General features: G+C 38.8%; 1 protein-coding gene across 5 annotated transcripts in view; it reads left to right on the top strand.

Annotated features, from left to right (window-relative positions):
- Positions 1-2,575: 2,575 nt before the first annotated feature.
- LOC140924327 (prolyl hydroxylase EGLN3-like) overlaps positions 2,576-18,415 on the top strand; it is a 55,600-nt gene continuing 39,760 nt past the window's right edge. For 2 of the 5 annotated variants that reach the window (XR_012164244.1, XM_073374355.1), the window contains exon 1: positions 15,846-16,082. Coding sequence is in view for 3 of the 5 variants with exons in the window: in XM_073374355.1 (XP_073230456.1) it covers positions 15,935-16,082 (148 nt within the window). In the remaining 2 variants the exon portion in view is untranslated. Of the gene's footprint in view, positions 2,735-9,545; positions 9,656-10,997; positions 11,243-15,845; positions 16,083-18,415 lie in introns of those variants that run through there. The other 3 variants (XM_073374358.1, XM_073374357.1, XM_073374356.1) reach the window with 3 other exon arrangements.

Genomic DNA, 18,415 nt, shown 5'->3' with positions numbered 1-18,415 from the left:
TCAGTTCTGACAAATGCAAAGGGTCCAAAGTAATGACTTCAGCACAGATTGACCTAAAACAGCAATATCCTTTAGGTGACGTATCCCCTTCAACAAGCATGCGCAGAATGCACAAAACCTCTCCCTGGAGGAACTCTTATGAAAGAAATAGAGGGATGCTTGTAGTCTCGTTTAGCATGTGTAACTTGCAAAGTGGCTATGTCACGCTTTTTGCTTTCTTTTTAAAAAGCTAAACTTCTCTTCGCATCAATTGAATTCCAAAAGTAAAGAGCCAGTTTTGTTATGACAACAACAACTTTATTTGTACCCCATATTGATTTAATTGATACAAAACAAATCAGATAAAATATGGAGACAGCACAGGCTGTCCATGATGACCATTAACGGCTAAAAAGATGGGCCAGCCTTACTTAGGTTATTAAAATGATTATATTGAAGGGTCAGGTACCACACACAGCTACAGAAAACACATACACAAAAACTAGTGGAAAAAGAAAGCTAAGCATGCCAGTATTAAACAACGGAAAGCCAGGAAAAAAATTAGTGTTGATAAATCTACAGTTAATATCTATCAATAAGAATGACTTTAGCTTTTTCTTAAAATGTTTGAGAGAGAGAGGGGAGCTTGATGTCATCACTTGTATCATTCCAGACTTTACCACCCTGGAACCTTATGTTAAAAATTCCATAATTTGTTCTGGCTTTTGGGATAGTATAAGTCATCCTGGGCCAGATTGTTCAGAGCTAGTGCAAAATTTGAATTCCGATATGAAAGGTTATAAAGTAAATTCAGTTTAATTCTTTTTGTCAACAAGTTGATGACTAGATGCTCTTAAAAATAACAGAGAAAATTGTCCGAGAAAATGCTTTTGAACAAAAGATAAAGAAACCTGAGTTAAATTTAACCCTGGGTTAAGCGCTAATCAGGCTTCGAACAACTGGGCCCCCAAGGAGGACATTCTAGTGTTGTTTCTATGTATGGTGCTAGGATGTCCTCCTATATGTTTCCTCTCGTCTGTTTTACAGGTGGCAGGGATGAACATGGATTAAAAATTAAAAAGTTTTAATGCTATGCCTGTACAAATAACCAAAAAGGTATTATCAATAATGCTCTCTCCCCAGGGGGGGGTACACGGGATTTCAAGTGACGGGGATGATCGAATGGAGCCAAAAGTCAAGACCCAAAAAAATCCCTAGGGCTTCCAGCAAAACCCCAAAAAATCCCTGGACCAAAAATTAACCCCCAAAAAATCCCATGCCAATTTTGTGGCCCTTAAAAGTTCCAGAAAGGGGTAATGCTATAACTACGCAGCCAGGGCACTACCGATTCTTTTTAATACCCCCAAAAAATACCTACTCAAATCAAGCTACCCAAAAAAATACTTGCCAAATTTTCGTACCCAAAAAAATCCCGGAATCGAAAATTTCAAACCCAAAAAAATCCTTCGATCATCCCCATCAATTGAAATCCTGAGTACCCCCCCTGGGGCTCTCTCTCTCTCTGTCTCTCTCTCTCTCGTCATAAGGGCCCAGTTGTTCGAAGGCTGATCAGTGCTTAACCCGGGTTTATGTTTCTTGTGTTCAAAAGCATTTTCTAGGATAATTTTCTCTCTTATATTTAGATCTTTCAATCATCAACTTGTAGACAAAAAGAATTAAAACTGAAATTCTTTTTAAGCTTTCAAATCTGAATTCAAGTCTCGCACTAACCCTGGGTTATCTTAACCGGGCTTTGAACTACTCAGCCCAGGAGTATTTTTTGTATGGGTAAAGACAGTAAGTTATGACTTAACCAGACTTAACCCTTTAAGCCTTAACATCCACATACAAATTCTGCAAGCTAATCTCCCTTTTCCTTTAAGAAGTAGTTGAGAGAATTTGATAAAAGATCAAGGCATTCCTCTTTGGTGATCATTTTATTAATTTTCATAACCTTATCTCTTGAAAATGTATGGATATTGTCAGGAGAAAATTGATGTTGGTCAGTATTGGGACTTACAGGGTTAACATAGTTCCTTTAAGCATCCCTTCCCCATACCCACTCTCTCATGTCCCACAAGTTGGCTCTTACGCTGGTCATAAAAGGTTGTACTTAAACACGGTGTCACAATTCGACAGCAAAATAACGGGCTTTAAAGATCTTGTTTCTGATTCATGATGCTTTAAGCTAAAACTAAAGCGAAAAGATTAAAATAAAACTGCTCAAAAAAATGTAGAAAACTGTTGCATTATGAGTCACATTAGAGAACAGAGCTGATGTGTGCATCACTGAAAATTTCTCTAAATTGGGATTTTGACACTAGGAAATAAAGTGTGGAAAAAATTGACAACCTTGTCCTCAGGGCTTCCCTAAGAAAAGGGGAGGAGCGTCCGACCCCGCCCTCCCCCCCCCCCCACCCCACCCCGCCATTTCTTAGGGAAACGCCCTGGGGACGAGGTTGAAAAATCGACACTAGGAAATTGGATTAAAATCCCCGCCCGCTTCCTTCAGGACCCTTAACTCTCATCGCAGGATACTTTTCCTTAGAAAGAAAGCTCATAGGTATTGTACTTTTTTATGAAGGGCATGGTCGATGGAGTGTTGGTATTTTGTACTGTGTGGAAGAGGACGCAACTTCTGTAGCCTTTGGTGGAGTTGCCGTGCAGTTCACAGTTAACCCAAGCCTTCTGGCCTCCTAATTGGGTGTCTTCTTCAAAAGCACGAGATACAAAGTCAGGCATCAATCTCATACAGGTAACTCAAATAGTTTGGTTATTTCAGTTATTCAGCGTACTGGCTGGATTTCTAGTAACTGCATCACAAATCAAACTCCGATGGCCGAGGAACAAAAGTCTCTAGGAAAAACAACACGGTCTAAAAGGATTCTGTTCTCACTTTTTACTTTCGAAACTCGTATTTAACCGCAGTTTCTATACAGAAAAGCTTCATTCGTGCGGTACCATTAAAAAAGATGTGACCATTCAAACGAACGTTATGTATAACGTTTTAACCCTTTAAGTCCCAATGGTGACCAACATCAATTTTCTCCTAATGATATCCATTCATCATCAAGAGAAAAAGTTATGAGAATTAACAAAATGATCACCAAGAAAAAATGCCTCGATCTTTTATGAAATTCTCTCAACTGGTTCATCAAGAAAATATTTAGTGATCAGTTTGGAGAATTTGTATGTGGATATTGGGGCTTAAAGTGGTAAGAAATTAATCTGACCGAAACCGGAAATTGTGACGAATCAAATGAAAGTTGTTTATCATACGGAGCGGGAGAATGTTGGATAGCAAAGAGATTACAAGACCATGTGTAAGGGGTTATATTGGGATACCGACTGTGTAATGCAGTGGTTTATTAGTTTGGGTAGTACAGATTATAATTACACTTTTTACCAGCTTTAGTGTATTGCTACTTCTAACCTAGAGATAGCCTTTTGAAGCAACAAACGACTGAAATTATTTTTAACTGGGACATTAACTCACTCCCATCTCTCTGCCGACAAAAATATAGCATGACATTACTAACGTGACTAATCTGATCTAACCGGAAATTCAAAAAAGTACTGCCGTTCTACGCTTTTTAAATGTGATAAGGTCAATGTTGGTGTTTTGAATATTTTTTTTGACAGTTAGGCTGAATTTCTGTTCTTAAAAATCGCAAATCAAACTAAAGTTTCAGTTTTATTTCTGGTAGTTATTGCATTTAAAGCGATCTACAAATAGAATCAGTTCCTTTCTTGTAAGGAAATACTTTTCACGCGCAGGGAGAGAACTGCAACAAGTTAAAGCTTTTCCCGTGGGGCCGTAGGAGGGCGCTGTTTCTGCAGCTCTCGCACAGGCTAACGACGTCATCGAATACTGTATTTAGATAGTCATTCGGCGTAGACATAGGGCCAAAAACTCCACGCAATAATTTTGTGTTCGTTCAAATCAACTTCCAAATCTGTTCGCCAGACAACCTGAAATGACCCATCCCCTCCCCAAAAAAATCGGCCCCACTGAAAGGAAATGGTTTACGCAAAGCCTTCTGGGAGTTTCGTCCGCCATTTTGCACAGACGACGCGGCCTACATTATTTGATTGGGCATTGCCCTCACGTGCAGCCCAATAATAAACAGAGGAAGCCTGGACCGAGCCAAAGAATTGCTCAGTGGAGTAGGGGACAGGCTAAAGAATTGTCGTACTAAAACATCCCCACCGGTTTACCGGCAGTCTTATGGCCGACTGGAGTTGTCCATCACACTTAAGTTTCAAATTAATTCACAATCTCAGAAAACCGGCATTCTTTTAGCACCATTTTAAGCTATTTCAAATTTTTTATAAGCACCCTTAGAAGCAGAGACAAAAAAGCTTTACGTTTCTCAATTTCAACTCGTGCATGACTTATCACATGTCTTACTAGAGCGCAGCTGAAGGAGCAGGGTTTTGTCACGAGAGCCGTTTCAGCTGACTTTCCTTGTAACTATTCAAACCTTATTGATCTTCGGAACATGCCGTCACGCACGATCTATCTACATAGAAACCTTTCCGGTCAATTCACCACCTTTGAATGTAGTACAGGTGGCAAACAGACGGTTTTTTTAAATATGATATGAAAGTGTGATAGTATAGAAAGTAAATAAGAATCTCTCAAGAGCTCACGCGGCAAGTCGCGCATACTGCACGGTAACTCACGTGGACTTATCCTTAGTGTCGCTTTATTTCACACACACGCACAGGCAAGCAAAGAGAAAACTGATCTAAACTAGTACAAACACTTCAATATGTCACCAGGTAGATTTTTATCGTTTATTTGATCTGGCCAGCCCTTTTTTACAGAAGTGACAGCAACAGAATGATTTTTTTACTGCTTACCGCCATTGTTGATCTGAGCCAAGGTGAGATGCTAACTTGGCGGTTGCTATGGAGACATGAGTAGCAAGGCCAGGTATAGGTACACCACTTTTGTGGATAAACAGATTTTTCAAAGAATGGGACATTTCCGGCTACTAACACCCTTTTTAAGTGGGTTCTCTCGAATAAAAACGTGATCCACTTGAAAATATTATCTATATTGCGCTTCGAATACGTTATTTAAGCCGACCCTTCGCTCTGGTATTTTGTCCAAAATAATGCTCTTATAAAAGATCTTCCTCGTGTTCATAAATGAGCCAAACAAACATACAGATCACGCGAATCAACGCATTGATTTTCAACTGAGTGAAATTCCTAGGGACAGATCCCCCTAACTTATACGTCAAGAAATGAAGGAGAACAGTAATAAGAGATTGTCATTCGACATTAATAATAGAACAGCATAGTACAGTAGTAATGTCGACATCAATATCATTACAAATGTCAAGGCAAGGATATTTTATTTAACTGAGAATCTAGGGAAGGGGCCCAAGGACCCCCACCCACTCCCCTTAAGCTTAGATCACAGGTCTGAAGTGCTGAGGCACCGAGATACCCCTTTTGGGGCGGAGAACCCATCCCCCTTTTCCCAAGTTAACGCAGGGTTTGGTCGGCACTGTTTCACTACCAGACCATTGTGTATTTTGCAGGGATACGATGTAGCTGTGGCGTTTGCGTCTGTGACGAAATCCTATTGTTTATCCATTCAAATGAAGCCTCCCTAGCATTACTTTCAGTATTTTTTTTCTCTTTGTTAAATGCTAAACTTTGTTCTTTTAGTCAAGATTAGGAATCTATATTGTGCTAATTGTGGAGCCTTTTAAAAGCAACTCTTACGGCGGGGGTAGCAAAAACGCCGACAGGCGCCTGGGAGCGGGATTTTCGCTTAGAAAATCATGTTCTATCGAAGTTCATGGTGATTATTTTATTGGTTTAATTTGTCAAATAAAAGGTGAATTCTCCTGACGTTGAATCCAAGTTGTGTACATCCATAAAAAACCTCGCCGATTAGGAAATTTCACGTCGTAGTTTATGCTTGACGGCAAAGAAATATACCAAAGAGTGAGATAAATTGTTTTCCCGCGTGACTGATGAACCGAAGAATACAAATTGCCTGTGGTTATGCGGTTAGACTGACGGCGGAAACGATAGGGTTATGTTTAGGGTTCATTAATAACCCTCCTCTCCTTGCTCCCACAGTCCCATACTCCCCCCACCCCCCTCCTTCCTGTCTAGAGTACTTCTCAAACTTAGTTTTGGAAGCAAGGACCAAACTGGGCGGTTTGACCTAGAAAATTACACGAAAATATTCGGGAATGGCACACTCTAATAGTGAGCTTTGACCTCCCGTATGACGTCACGGATAAGCAGATTTTGAACAGAGAGTACTTTGTAACGCAGAGGCACTGCTGCGGATGTTGTCAAGCTTAAATAATTCGTAATATATTTCTGAAGACCGCAATATCCTTAGTCAAGTTCTTTCGTGATCGATCAGACGATTGATGCTACCACAGAAATGCTTTGTTTAACCGCCACAATTTGACAAGCTAAAGCAATATAATCCACAGTGATGCCACACGCCTAAACAATGGATTACCACTAAGCATAATTTACTGTAACAAAATTGTCGAAAGTAACTAAAAACTTACCGCGAATGATAAATTTTTCTTCTTGCCACACGAGCGGTAGTTTCAGCAACTACACAGTTTTGAAAACAAAGACCTTGAGACAATTCGAGCTTTATAAGTTACTATAAACGTGTGAGAGCGCACGTAAGAAAAATGTGTTAGGAATCACGTTTAGAAAACATAGTCTCGAAAGTAACGTCAAGAAAGCATCTCAATAGTAACAACAATAATACACTGCCATAAAATCATGGAATTATGTTGTATATCCATAGTAGTTTTCTAAAGGTTGGTTTTATTCATTTAGTTTTCTGCCAGGATTTTAGCTCTTTGAATGGTTATTAGAAAGATTCAGATCAAAAGTTTGAAAACTCGCATTATATATACATAACTGTGGACGCATTTTTAAAGGCAAACACATGCCTGACGTCAAATACTCAACAGGCACTTGATTAAGGCAAGTGAAATTACGTCACAAACACACTATGGTGTATATTATTTTGTTTTCCTAGCTTGTCGGCTTCTAATGAGGGTCCCCAATAGGGTTCTTCAATCCCGTAATCCCGACTTAAAATTTCGTGCAATCCCGAGGGTCATTCGGGCATTCTAACTCGCCCACATAATTTCAATCCCGAATCTCGCCTCGATTTTGCTCTTAAATCCCGAATCCCGAGCTTCAAATAAGGGAAATCCCGAATCCCGTAAAACCTATTGAGGACCCTCTCTAATAGCAAGCTCGTAATGGAGGAAATGAAAACAGAAATGAAACTACTGAGCAGTATTTTTCTTTGGTGCTATTTTTTTAATGCTGTAAAGGTGGTTCTAACTTTTGAGTCTGTGTAAGAGATCCTAAGGTCGACTACGGTGTGATCATTCAAATGAAATGAGTAGTAGTTTTCCTCTGGTACTATTTATAATGCTGTTCTACCTTTTAACTCCGTGAACAAAATCTCAAACTGTGACCATTCAAGTGACAGCTTGGCATTAGTATTTTACACTTTGAAAATTGGAATGTTTTGGTTGAATGGCACTTTTCTGAGTGAAATCGTTAAGTCTTCTCACATTTCCAAGCAAGTATACTTTGATGAATCAATGCTGTTTATCTAAAGTTACCCCAGTCGATGCTACAAGCCTCTTCCTTGACAATAAGAAGAAAGACGTTTTGACATTATAGGTTACAAAGCAAAGACATAATTTTTAGATTCAATCCAAAGGCAAAGTTTGATACCGTGAGTTTGTGGACCCTGTTTCCACCGCTTTTTATAGACCAAAAAAACAATAGGTAAACACATGATTAATGGGAGTTTGCTCAGAGCCACCTTAAATTTTTGAAAGTTTCATTGCAGTCGACCCCCGGCCCCACGGACGGACGGCGTCGATCAAACTTCACCATGAGCCATGATGAACCTCCGTTAATGTAACTTAAAATAAGGGAAAGCAGAGAAAAGAATTAAAAAGGACTTCATTCACAAAGTGCACTCGAATTCTTTAACCGTTAAGTTCCAATAGTGACCAACATCAATTTTCTCCTCACGTTTTCCATAGATTGTCAAGAGCAAAGTCTATGAGAATTAATAAAATGATCTCAATGAGAAAAAATCTTTGATGTTTGATCAAATTCTTTCAGCTAATTCTTTAGGGAAATGTGCAGAGATCAGTTTGAAAAATTTGTATGTGGATATTGGGGCTTAAAAGGTTTGTAGTACGTTAAGAGGAAGTCAGTTACAAAGTTTTTACCATGGTTTAGGTCCTGTGCTTTTGGGCACCGTATGAAAAGACCACAATACCAGAAAGAATAACTTATTTAGTAAGGACTCTGATAAGGACTGCAACTGGCACATTGACACCTATATATCTATATATGTTAAATATGGGAATCCCCTCTCCACCGCCCCCCCCCCCCGCCCCCCTCCTCTTAGATTAATCAGGAAGACGCAAGACATAAAATGTAATTAATTTTTCGACAATTCAAATGAAACCCAGTTCAGTAGTGTCTTCTCCCGGCACTATGTGTCATAGTTTCGATACCTTTTGATCATAAAAGAATGGATTTGTCTTGATATTGACTTCGGGCTTATTGAGAGTAAAGTAATTATCATATATGGTTCCTAAACCTTTAGTTACACGTGAAGTTGGAAAGTGTTGGACCCGACCTCGTGTTGTCTTTGTACGCCGAATATCGCCTATACAATAGGATTGCTATAAATAACAAACTAAAATTAGGTTACATTCAAATGTTTTGATACAGGAAAAAGCAAGTGACATGTGTATCAGTTTAACCGTATTATGCAGAAATACTCAGTGACTGTCCAATTTTGCTCACTGTACATATGTAAACTTTTGTTCAGGACGTAGGAACACAGCAAATTTCTTCCCATCGCGTTTTTATTTCGTACATTTCATCGGTCACACTTCGTTGAATTATTTTGATATTGACTAGCACCCACAAATTGCTCAATACTTTTCACTTTAATCGAACGAACAACAAAACTAAGTGTAGCACTTGTAGGTTTCATTAAAAAATTCCAATCAGTTTTTAGACAAAACTGCGTCTTGACCATGACTTAGCTAGATTTGCCCAGACACAGTTGACACACCAACAAAGTGGTTAATAGGCCAAGACGGTTTTTTGTTGACTTGAGTGTTTGCGACCCTGTCGATTCAATACAGCTGGGCTCAACATCAATCATTCTCTTTTCAAGTTATTGAGCCGGTAAACTTAGACAGTAGTTTTATTATTTGGAGCCGGTAAAAAAGCCGCATCATCTCTGCGTGAGTAACAGCACGACTCTCTATTTCTTTCTACTGCGAAAAATTCTGTTGATTGACAGTAATTTGAAGCCAAAAACCTGACTAAAAAGAATGATTTGTACGGTGCTTGCATTCAGTAATTACATGTTTTTATAATAAACCAGACAAAAGACTCTACATTTCGGTAATGTTTACACTTATATATGAGTTTAAAATATTTTGAATATATTCCGCTTTCTTCGGTTAATCTTCGTATCCAGCAGGCAACGCTTTATAGGGTTTATAGTGCGCATGTCAACGAATGTCTTGTTTACCAACACTGGAGGTCTTTCGACCTCTGCAGCAAAGTAATGAGGTTGACAAAAGTGAAATAACGCTAAAAACGCACGAAACAGGTGAGCTTGAAACAACTAGGTTCCCTTTCCCCCGATAATTTTTTCCAAACCATCAATTCATAGTGTGGTACCGCGTTGCAAGGAACGACCAAAGAGCGCGGGGGCAGACTTCCTCATGTCATGTTGTCGCTGGCTTGAGGAATTTTGAGTGGCGTGTTGTTTCTTTTCGTTTTCATTATTTCCGAGCAACTAACCGTATACAGGGAAAAATGCTTCGTTTGGTGACCTAAAAAGTCACATTTCCTTTAGTACATGATTTCAAGCAACCGAAACTATAGGTGTTAGCTGTTTATGATTTTCCCTTTGTATAAATATAGGGTAAACAATAAAACGATAAGCCAGCTTTGAAAATCGTTAACCTTTTACCATATAGCCCCGCTTTTACACCAGCAAGGCTTCTTGTAGTTTTTTAAAGTGTGGCGTCTCTCGCAAATGACTGGATCTAGAGCTGGAAAGTATTTGTAATCTGGTCATCATCTTAATATCAACACAATTTTTCTACTTATTTTTGGGGCTAAAGGTAGTGAAACTGCCTTTTTGATTGCCAGTAGAAGTTTCAAAGGTATGACCGACCCCATTAGTTTGGAAAACGAAATTGTGACCACGTGACGGCGACCGTACGTGTTTTTGTTCATGTTCTAACAAACCAACGCGCGAAAACGCGGTAACCTGAATTGTCAAAATGTTTTTCATTACAGTTTTATCGTGTAGCGTTTCTTTTTCTCGTTTGTACAAGGGGACTTAGCGTTGTAATCTCTCTACTTTGGAGTAAATACTATTCCATTATTTTGACCCTACAAATGACCTGAACCAAAATTAAAGTGAGTTTCACATGCTTGCTCCAAGCTCACTACGCCGAGAGGTTTGGTCAATTAATTAAAAATATTAAGCTTGACTTATGCCCGCAGAAAATGAAAATATAAGAATGTACCCTGCATAAAATTATTAACTATCAGTAAAATGTTTTCATATTTGAATACAATATCTTGATCCGATGTGTTGAGCTGTCCGAATGTGACATCCCTTTGTCTAGAAATTATTAAATAATAACCCACAAATTCAACTCCCACAAACATGGCTGGGTTCACGTTGTTCGTTCTCACTTCTTCGCATCAATCCAAAATTTCACACTCAGAAGAACTTAAGAGAAACAGAATTATTAGTTTTTTTTTACAGCAGCTAAAAATACATAATGAGTAGATTCTTACAAATCTTAACAAAAGGAAACAACAAAGGCCCCGCTTGACTGCCGCTGTTTTTGCACTGAAGTTAATCGTGCAGTGTCTCATGTCCCACTTTTGAATTAGCTCTTTCCAGTCTCTCTCGGCCAGAATTTTGTCAACACAAAACGAGGGAAGATCATGGATGATTTTCCAGTTGGACAGAACATCGAGAAACACCGGAGCACTCGAACTTATTCCAGCATGTATCCTAAGATACTTTTTAAAAGAAATACAGCGGCAAGGCTGAATCAGTGGGCCGCTGATTCTAGAAGGCGAAGTTTAGTTTTAAGACCACTGCCTTTTTCCTACGAACAGCGGAAGCAAAATTTGTCTCAGCTTTTTCTCCGAGCAAGACTCCGTACCGGTAAGTTTCGTCTTGTGTAGAACAGGTCTCTTCGCTTGATTTATATTGAGAAATTGTAATACGTTTACTGTTTTATAATTTTATCGGTTCCTGGTAGCGAATAAACGCCTGAATGACACATCAGAACTATTCATACTCCGCCGCGCACTCTCACCGTGCGGTAGATACCCCAAGAATTACGTAATTAAAACAAGTAGAAGAAATTTCAGTACAGACTCTAGTTTTAGCTTTTCCAAGCACCGAACCAGACATGATTTTCGCTCAGAACATAGTCATTGAAGTTCAGTTACGGCAGGATAATTTTCTTTCGTCTTAATAAAACGTTGGAAAACGAAAAAACACGGTTCGTGATATTTACTAAGTGAGGAATTGACGCCTACTCCTTCGAAAAACGTGCTTTCAATTCGCAGTACAAGTCACGTTGTTAAACAGGACGTTCATTTTCCTGTCTTTACCAATTTTGAACTTAAAAGGCAGACAAAACCAGTACTTTAAGCAACAGACGCAGCTTGGAATAAATTGTGAAAGTTGCGAATCGTATCAAGGAAGTAAAACCACAAGTGAAAATGTGAAGTTGAATATTCAATCGTTAAGCTCAAAGGGCAAGGTTTCTTGTTTTTTTATTAAAATAAAATGCTTGTTACTGACACTGTTTGGACTATGACGGAAACGTTGATTAAGGTGTCACTAATGTGGGACCTAAGCTCCGCTAAACCTTTGAAGTGCTAAACAAAGTGAAGGTTGTGACTACAACATGGACACCAGGACAATTCACTAAAATTGTTCAGGACAACTCGAGACGTTACAGCGATCTTCCATTTTCCCGTCATATATATATGAAATTTACTGCCTTTTCAGAAGATAACAAGAAAGCTTAACAGGCTTTTCTTACCTTTTTGGGTCTTTTCGTCAACTTTTTCAGCCCTTGAACTAAATTTTAGTATGCCATTTGTATCCTTAGAATTTGAACTGACTTCTTTTTAGCCCTAAGAACACTAATTTTTATTCCCTCGAATCAAAAGGCCGGGGTCAAATGTTCCGATCCTTCACAACATTTGGAGGCGATATTTTGCTAAAGAAAAATTTGGTTTCTACAATTTTTTAGCACGTGACTCTGGCAACCTACTGATCAGTTGTCGATCTTCGAATGAAAGCCTAAAATGTGACCATTCAAACGGTAACCACTGGGCAGTATTTTCCTGTGGTAGCCCGTGAATGAAATTCTAAAATGGGACTATTTCTTTAGTCACAGTTAGCCTGTGGATGAAATCCTAAAGTTGGACTTTTCAGTTGTAAGCTGCCAGTTCGGTTGTTTCCCGTGGTACAAGGTCGTTTTAAATGGAAGCTACTAAGCAGTACTCTCCTGTGGTACTGTTTATTTAGACTGCTTCGTCCCAAAAGGCCCGCGATCCTCGATTAAGAGTAGAGCCCTAAATGATCAATCCCTCCATCCTTAATTGATCGAGAGAAGTCTATAAAGCGAGCGGCGAGGCGAGTTTTAATGAGGTGGTGCACTGACTGATTGAGCGACGAGGTCGGGAGAGGTTCCATGCCCAAACAAAACAACAACAAAAATACAGAACTCTGAGAATGGGTCTCAGGCTGTTTATTGTGCCGGATAAGGCCAGAGTTCCAACTTAAAAGTCTGCGAGTAGTAAGACTCAGTAGTAAGACTGTGGAAGATGCAAGCTTGTACTTCTCTGAAGCACCGTTTGTCTCTCATTATTTACTATGAGTTGGCAAAATGAAAGGTGATACTTGTTTTCCTAGTTTTCTCTTAGTCGACTTCCTGGAATGTTTGAACTTCTTATTGTTGGCAGTCATTTCAATTATTTTTCTTAGCAAATGCTCTACTCACTTGGGGGTTGGCGTTAAGTAAGGACAGTTTTTACCCTTGTGGTTTTTCACTTGTAACAACTAGTTCAATAAGGTCCCGAAAACAGCAACATCTACTTCATTTCGAAGTTTATAACCTTCAACTTATGTAGAAATCGAGGGAAATCAAGCAGAATGTATTAAATCGGATTTTGAAATGTTTGAAAAACGTTTGTTTTATTCGGCGCCATTTTTCCCCCCATGTTTCCAGAGGAAAGCTGTTTGACAGGATCAACCAGGCGAAGGGACGTGACTATTCACACGAAACGGTCACTCAAATATGCGGTAGTTAACATCAAACCACAACACGCAAAGCTCTTAGCACATAGGCAAAACACGTGAAGAAACGGAATCACAGCAGTTTCGATCGTGTTTGTAGCACGTAAAGTGACAGTACGAATTTTCTAAGCTCGGACAAATGCCGAACCCAATAGGGCCATCACTGTTCAACTTTATTGATATGATCAGAAAACGTGTTTATAACTGATCTACCTTAAAACGACCGCCTATACCTCATTCCTTTGTTTTGGCGGGTGAAATTTTGTCTGCTGAAGTTCAGTGGAGCTCAAAGCGGTTAATAATATATCCATTTAATCAAGGACAAGACTGTTTTTTTAACTTGAGCTGATTTGAACAATTGTTCCTGCAAGTCGGATAATCTTGAAATCAAATCAACTTTCTATATTAACCAAATGTTTTTACTCAAACACGGCGAGTTTAAATTAAACAGGGCAGCTTGAGAACACAAGCTGTTCAGTCTGGTACATGGTTGCAGAACTGAAATCTTTTGTAGTAAATCTGATATAATAAAGTTACTGAATTTACATGAACTAGTCTTCATGGTTCCATTCGAACTACCGAACTTGAACTGAACTGGGTAACGTGGCAACTGATTTACATACGAAGACTCCACACCCACCAGAAAAGGATGATGCCACCATGAGAAAATGACATAGATGAATGAGTCCTCGACGTTCAAGAGACTCTGTTTCCTTTTCTTGCCGGATTTTTTGGGGGCGTTTTCGAGAAGATTCCACGAGAGTTAGCCGCCACACCCCTTTGACAATCCGGTTGCCGTGTTGTATTGCTAGCTTATTGCTGGACTGTTGTCGTTTTGAATGAACACTGAGCCGGTTAACTCAGTTTTACAGAAAACTAGGCGTAAAACTTAAATCTGAGCTTGTGAAAACTGCCAATTGAAAACCATAAGGAATGTCTTCAGATACTAATTAATAAATGTATTTTGATTCGTTAAAAACAAACAGCGAAATAAGTGTAGTTTTCACTGTTACACTTCATGGTCATTCAAAGGTCGCGAACCAACTTGAACATCGCGATAAGGGAGGGTATCACCTATATTCTTAAGAGGAACCACTTTGCACGGCGTTATAAGAAACAGCTTTTAAGGAAACCAAAAAAACTTTTTCTCTACACTATTCCCTCCAATAGACACAGTAATGTCTTCATCCCCATACTTAGACTTGTGTAGTAGAAACACTCGCACAAGACGCTAGTCGACAGCGGCTTTTGAATTGGACGAGGCTTATTTCACGGATCTCACTAATAGTTCGACTCGAACAGTGTATCAGTCACATAACATTTCCGCAGAAAAATAGGCTTGGGTACCCTTGGCTTCACTTAATAAAACTAAAGTACACACATTATCTTGCTCTCCTATAAAGATTAACAATTTGAGAAAACTTCCTGAATATAATAACGTTTTCGTTTTTCATAAAATGACATCTTAGAAGACAATAATGATGGAGGAAGGCCATTCATAACGACCGTTTCATTTAGACTGAGTGTCAAAACATGTCATTTCCTACCCTATGTGAATTGTATCAAAAAGCTTTTAAAGAAACGGGTCGTTCATCAGTTTTGCACCCTGCTTAGCAACTGACACCGGTTTGATGAATATCGCGGCTTTTTGTACACTAGAGTTCCTCGACGAGTGAGCTTTTAGTATTATCTACTACACAAATGAGAGTCCATGAGCTTTTTCACGGTGTTGCTGATAAGTCGTTGGTACAAGAAACGAAAATGTCCTGAATCAAACCCCGCGACCATTAAGTTAGACGTGTCTTTCCGCATGCTGGTAACCTTCTATAACAGCTCGTTTTTGTGGTACGTTCGAACTTTAACAGCTTACAATCATTTTGCGGAATTTAAAACTTCTTTCATTGAAACCATACTTTGATAAAAGAAGATTTCGATTTTCGTTGAAATTTATTTGTTTTATTTTAATTTCTACTTGACACGCAAAGCTTTTGGGTGAAGTTTTTGAAAAACGAAGCGTTTAAAATGGTTTCTTTCCTTTTTCTCGAGTTTTTTTTGTTATCATAACTACAACAATCTTTGGGGGTAACATAATTTCCTCTTTATCCAAAAATTTCATTCGCATTGAGACCTTTTTGTAAGCGAGTCATTATTATTATGAACCGCAAAACGTGACAAAAGAGAATTGAACACGTGATTTTCGGCCTGTTTTCTTATACTTATGTTTAATTATAAAGCCGCTAATCAACATTGCACTTATTCTTTGCTGTGTAGCATAAAAAAAAGAAATGCAATTTTTATCGTATATAATAAAAACTCCGTTCATGTCGAATATTTATCGTGGAGTTTAAATGTCTTCACGTACGTGGGGTTCCCGCGCTCACTTTCGTGCAACTCTACATGTCGCGCGCGTCTTCTCGTGCCCAGTCCAGCGCTTGTAGGAAGTGTGTACTTACAAAAGTCGTGAATTCATGGACGTGTTATTCAAAACCTCGAGAATTCAACCAAACACAAAGCTCGTTCTCTTCGTTTAAAGCCAACATGTACGCCAAACTTTTATTTCAACACAACAACATGGGAGGACCAAGTGTGGGCCTCTTTGGTTCAAAAATTTCTCTTGGAGAACCACGAATTTTTGACCGTCGAAAATATTTTTCACAACTTTACCTTCAAGCAAAGATGTCTGCCGGTAAGCACGATAAGGTTTGAATGATTTGTGCTGTTATGAATTTTAACTTGAATATCGCAACGAATTCCTAACAAAACGTTTTATTCACTACTGATGACTTCAGCCTCTGTGCTGGTTAGCGAAAGATCAAACGGGAATCAGTCGCCATTAGCGTACCTGTTGCAGTCGGCAACCAAACAGAAAGTTTTGAGTCTTTTGACATGAAGTAGCTCAAAGTAGTACAAACCCAGAATCGGCTCTCCTCTGATGAATTTCACGGAAAGAAAAAGTTATAGGCAAATCAAATTTATTCCGGCATAAACTTAAATCGATCAAAGTTGCGTTAACTTGGTTAGTATCCTTAGTCGGCTTATTTGATTTCGTGTCAGCTACATTCGACTGTAAACAAAAAGCCTACCCCTCCCATAGCTACCGTAAAATGTTGGTCTTTAATACCGGCGGCTACGATTTTTAGATGAGCGATTTCATTCTGAAAGATTTTCCACAGCTAATAATAGTCCAAACGTTCACAAAATCATCAGATTCTACCACTGGTACATGTTTTGTGAAGACATTACTCCTTTTAATGGAAAGCGTGGTCCTTCGCATGTCGTCAAACTCTTGTGGTTGTGTCCAGTGACATTAAGTGGGATGAATTTTAAAGAATCTGCTCTGTGCTATTAGTATAAACATCAATACCATAACAGAAACAATCTATTTCCTTTTTCTTTTCATTTGAAAAGCGGAGAAACTTATGAAACCCCTACTCGAGATTTATTGTTTAGATGTGTCGTGATGAAGAGTAATCTATTTAAACACGGAGTTTCTCTCTTGCTAATGGTCTTGCAATGGAAAGAATTCGATCATAGCTTAGAATTGTGCAAAGTATAACTTTCAAAACAAACGAATGCACCGAAAGTACTGCGTAGTTATCGAAATCATTTGAATGGTCATCTCGGTCAAGTTAGACGCACCACAGGTTTTACAAAAGTGGCAGCAACACAAACTTAGTTGTTTTTCTGTTTTTACTCAGTTTCAACCCCGCACTTTTTCATTCTTAGAAAAGGGGTAAATCAGATGTAAAATGTAGAGAAGTAACTTAGAAAAACTACTTCGCGCTCTCTGAGTTGGATCTCTGTAAGATATATATATCAGTGGAGCCTTCAGAACCGTCCAGTTGCTACTCTGTCTCTCTCTGGATAGATCAGAACAAAAGAATACTTCAGTGGATTGTTCAGTGCGAATAGCTTAGCGTAATGGAGTGGAAATTAACCATACTGTTTCAGAGCCACAAATAACGTTTCCTATAAGGCAAAGGCTCACATCAGTCGTCTAGATTTGAAGTTACATGTGTAACAGCTCCGCTGGCGAAATGCGACTGCAAGTCAGTATCTTAACCTGGTTTATTTGGATAGTCTAGTAACACCTCCAGATGTCCTTCTACAAACTCACCTAAAATCTGCGACTGTTTCATCTTGTACCAGAATCTGTTCATTAAATTAAAATGCTTCCCGTCGTACAAGTAAAAAGACTCACCACTCCGGTATTTTTATCAGGGGCACCCAACGAGAACATAGTTCAAAACCACTTAAACATAGCATTGTTGAACGTATTTTAGTATTTAAACGGTAGATATAGGCATATTTTTATCCCCTAAAAATTTTTCATCTGTTCGGATTTCCTAGCTGAAAGTCTAGTGATGCGAAAATTATAGGGATCAGAACTTACCTTTTCGAAAATTTCAGCCAGAAAAAAGGCTCTCGAAAAATCTAGGTGACTTTTTAGGATAAAAATCCGTTAAAAATGGGCAATTATACAATTTTTTAGATGTTTGAGAATCCTAGGAGAGGCAGGTAAGCAAGAAATGTTCCGAAAATTCTAGATCTCAAATCGTCTTCCGAACAGATATTTTCCAAAAATTGTCGTTGGTTGCCCCTGTTTTTATTTTCACGGATGAGTACAACCTAACAGCGTTTTCGCTTTGTCATCAAAATTGTAAAAGCTGAACAACGCCGCTTTCGCTCGGAAAGAGTCATCTTTATGCCAGCTTTTTTATTGAGTTGTCTATCATCATTCTTTCAAGATACAACGGTTGGAAATCTTTAGCGCTGCGGCCGCTTCGTGATCTCCTCAGTGCAGCAAATCAAATTCAGTCAATTAGTTGTTGACTTTTCACAGAGAGACTCCAATCTAACAGTTCTTTATCTGTTCTGTAAAGAAATTAGAACCAAATTTTGCATAATAGAGACTTCGATATGGTTAAACCATGTTGAGCATATTCAAAGTATGTTTTTGAGTGTTTGTTATTGAAGGAGGTGACATGGGCACGAGAAGACTGCGGGCGCATTGGATAC

Source organism: Porites lutea, chromosome 14 (genome assembly GCF_958299795.1).
Source record: "Porites lutea chromosome 14, jaPorLute2.1, whole genome shotgun sequence".
Lineage (NCBI taxonomy): Eukaryota > Metazoa > Cnidaria > Anthozoa > Scleractinia > Poritidae > Porites > Porites lutea.
Note: the sequence above shows the minus strand (reverse complement) of the source record. Positions and strands in the feature narration are given on the sequence as shown.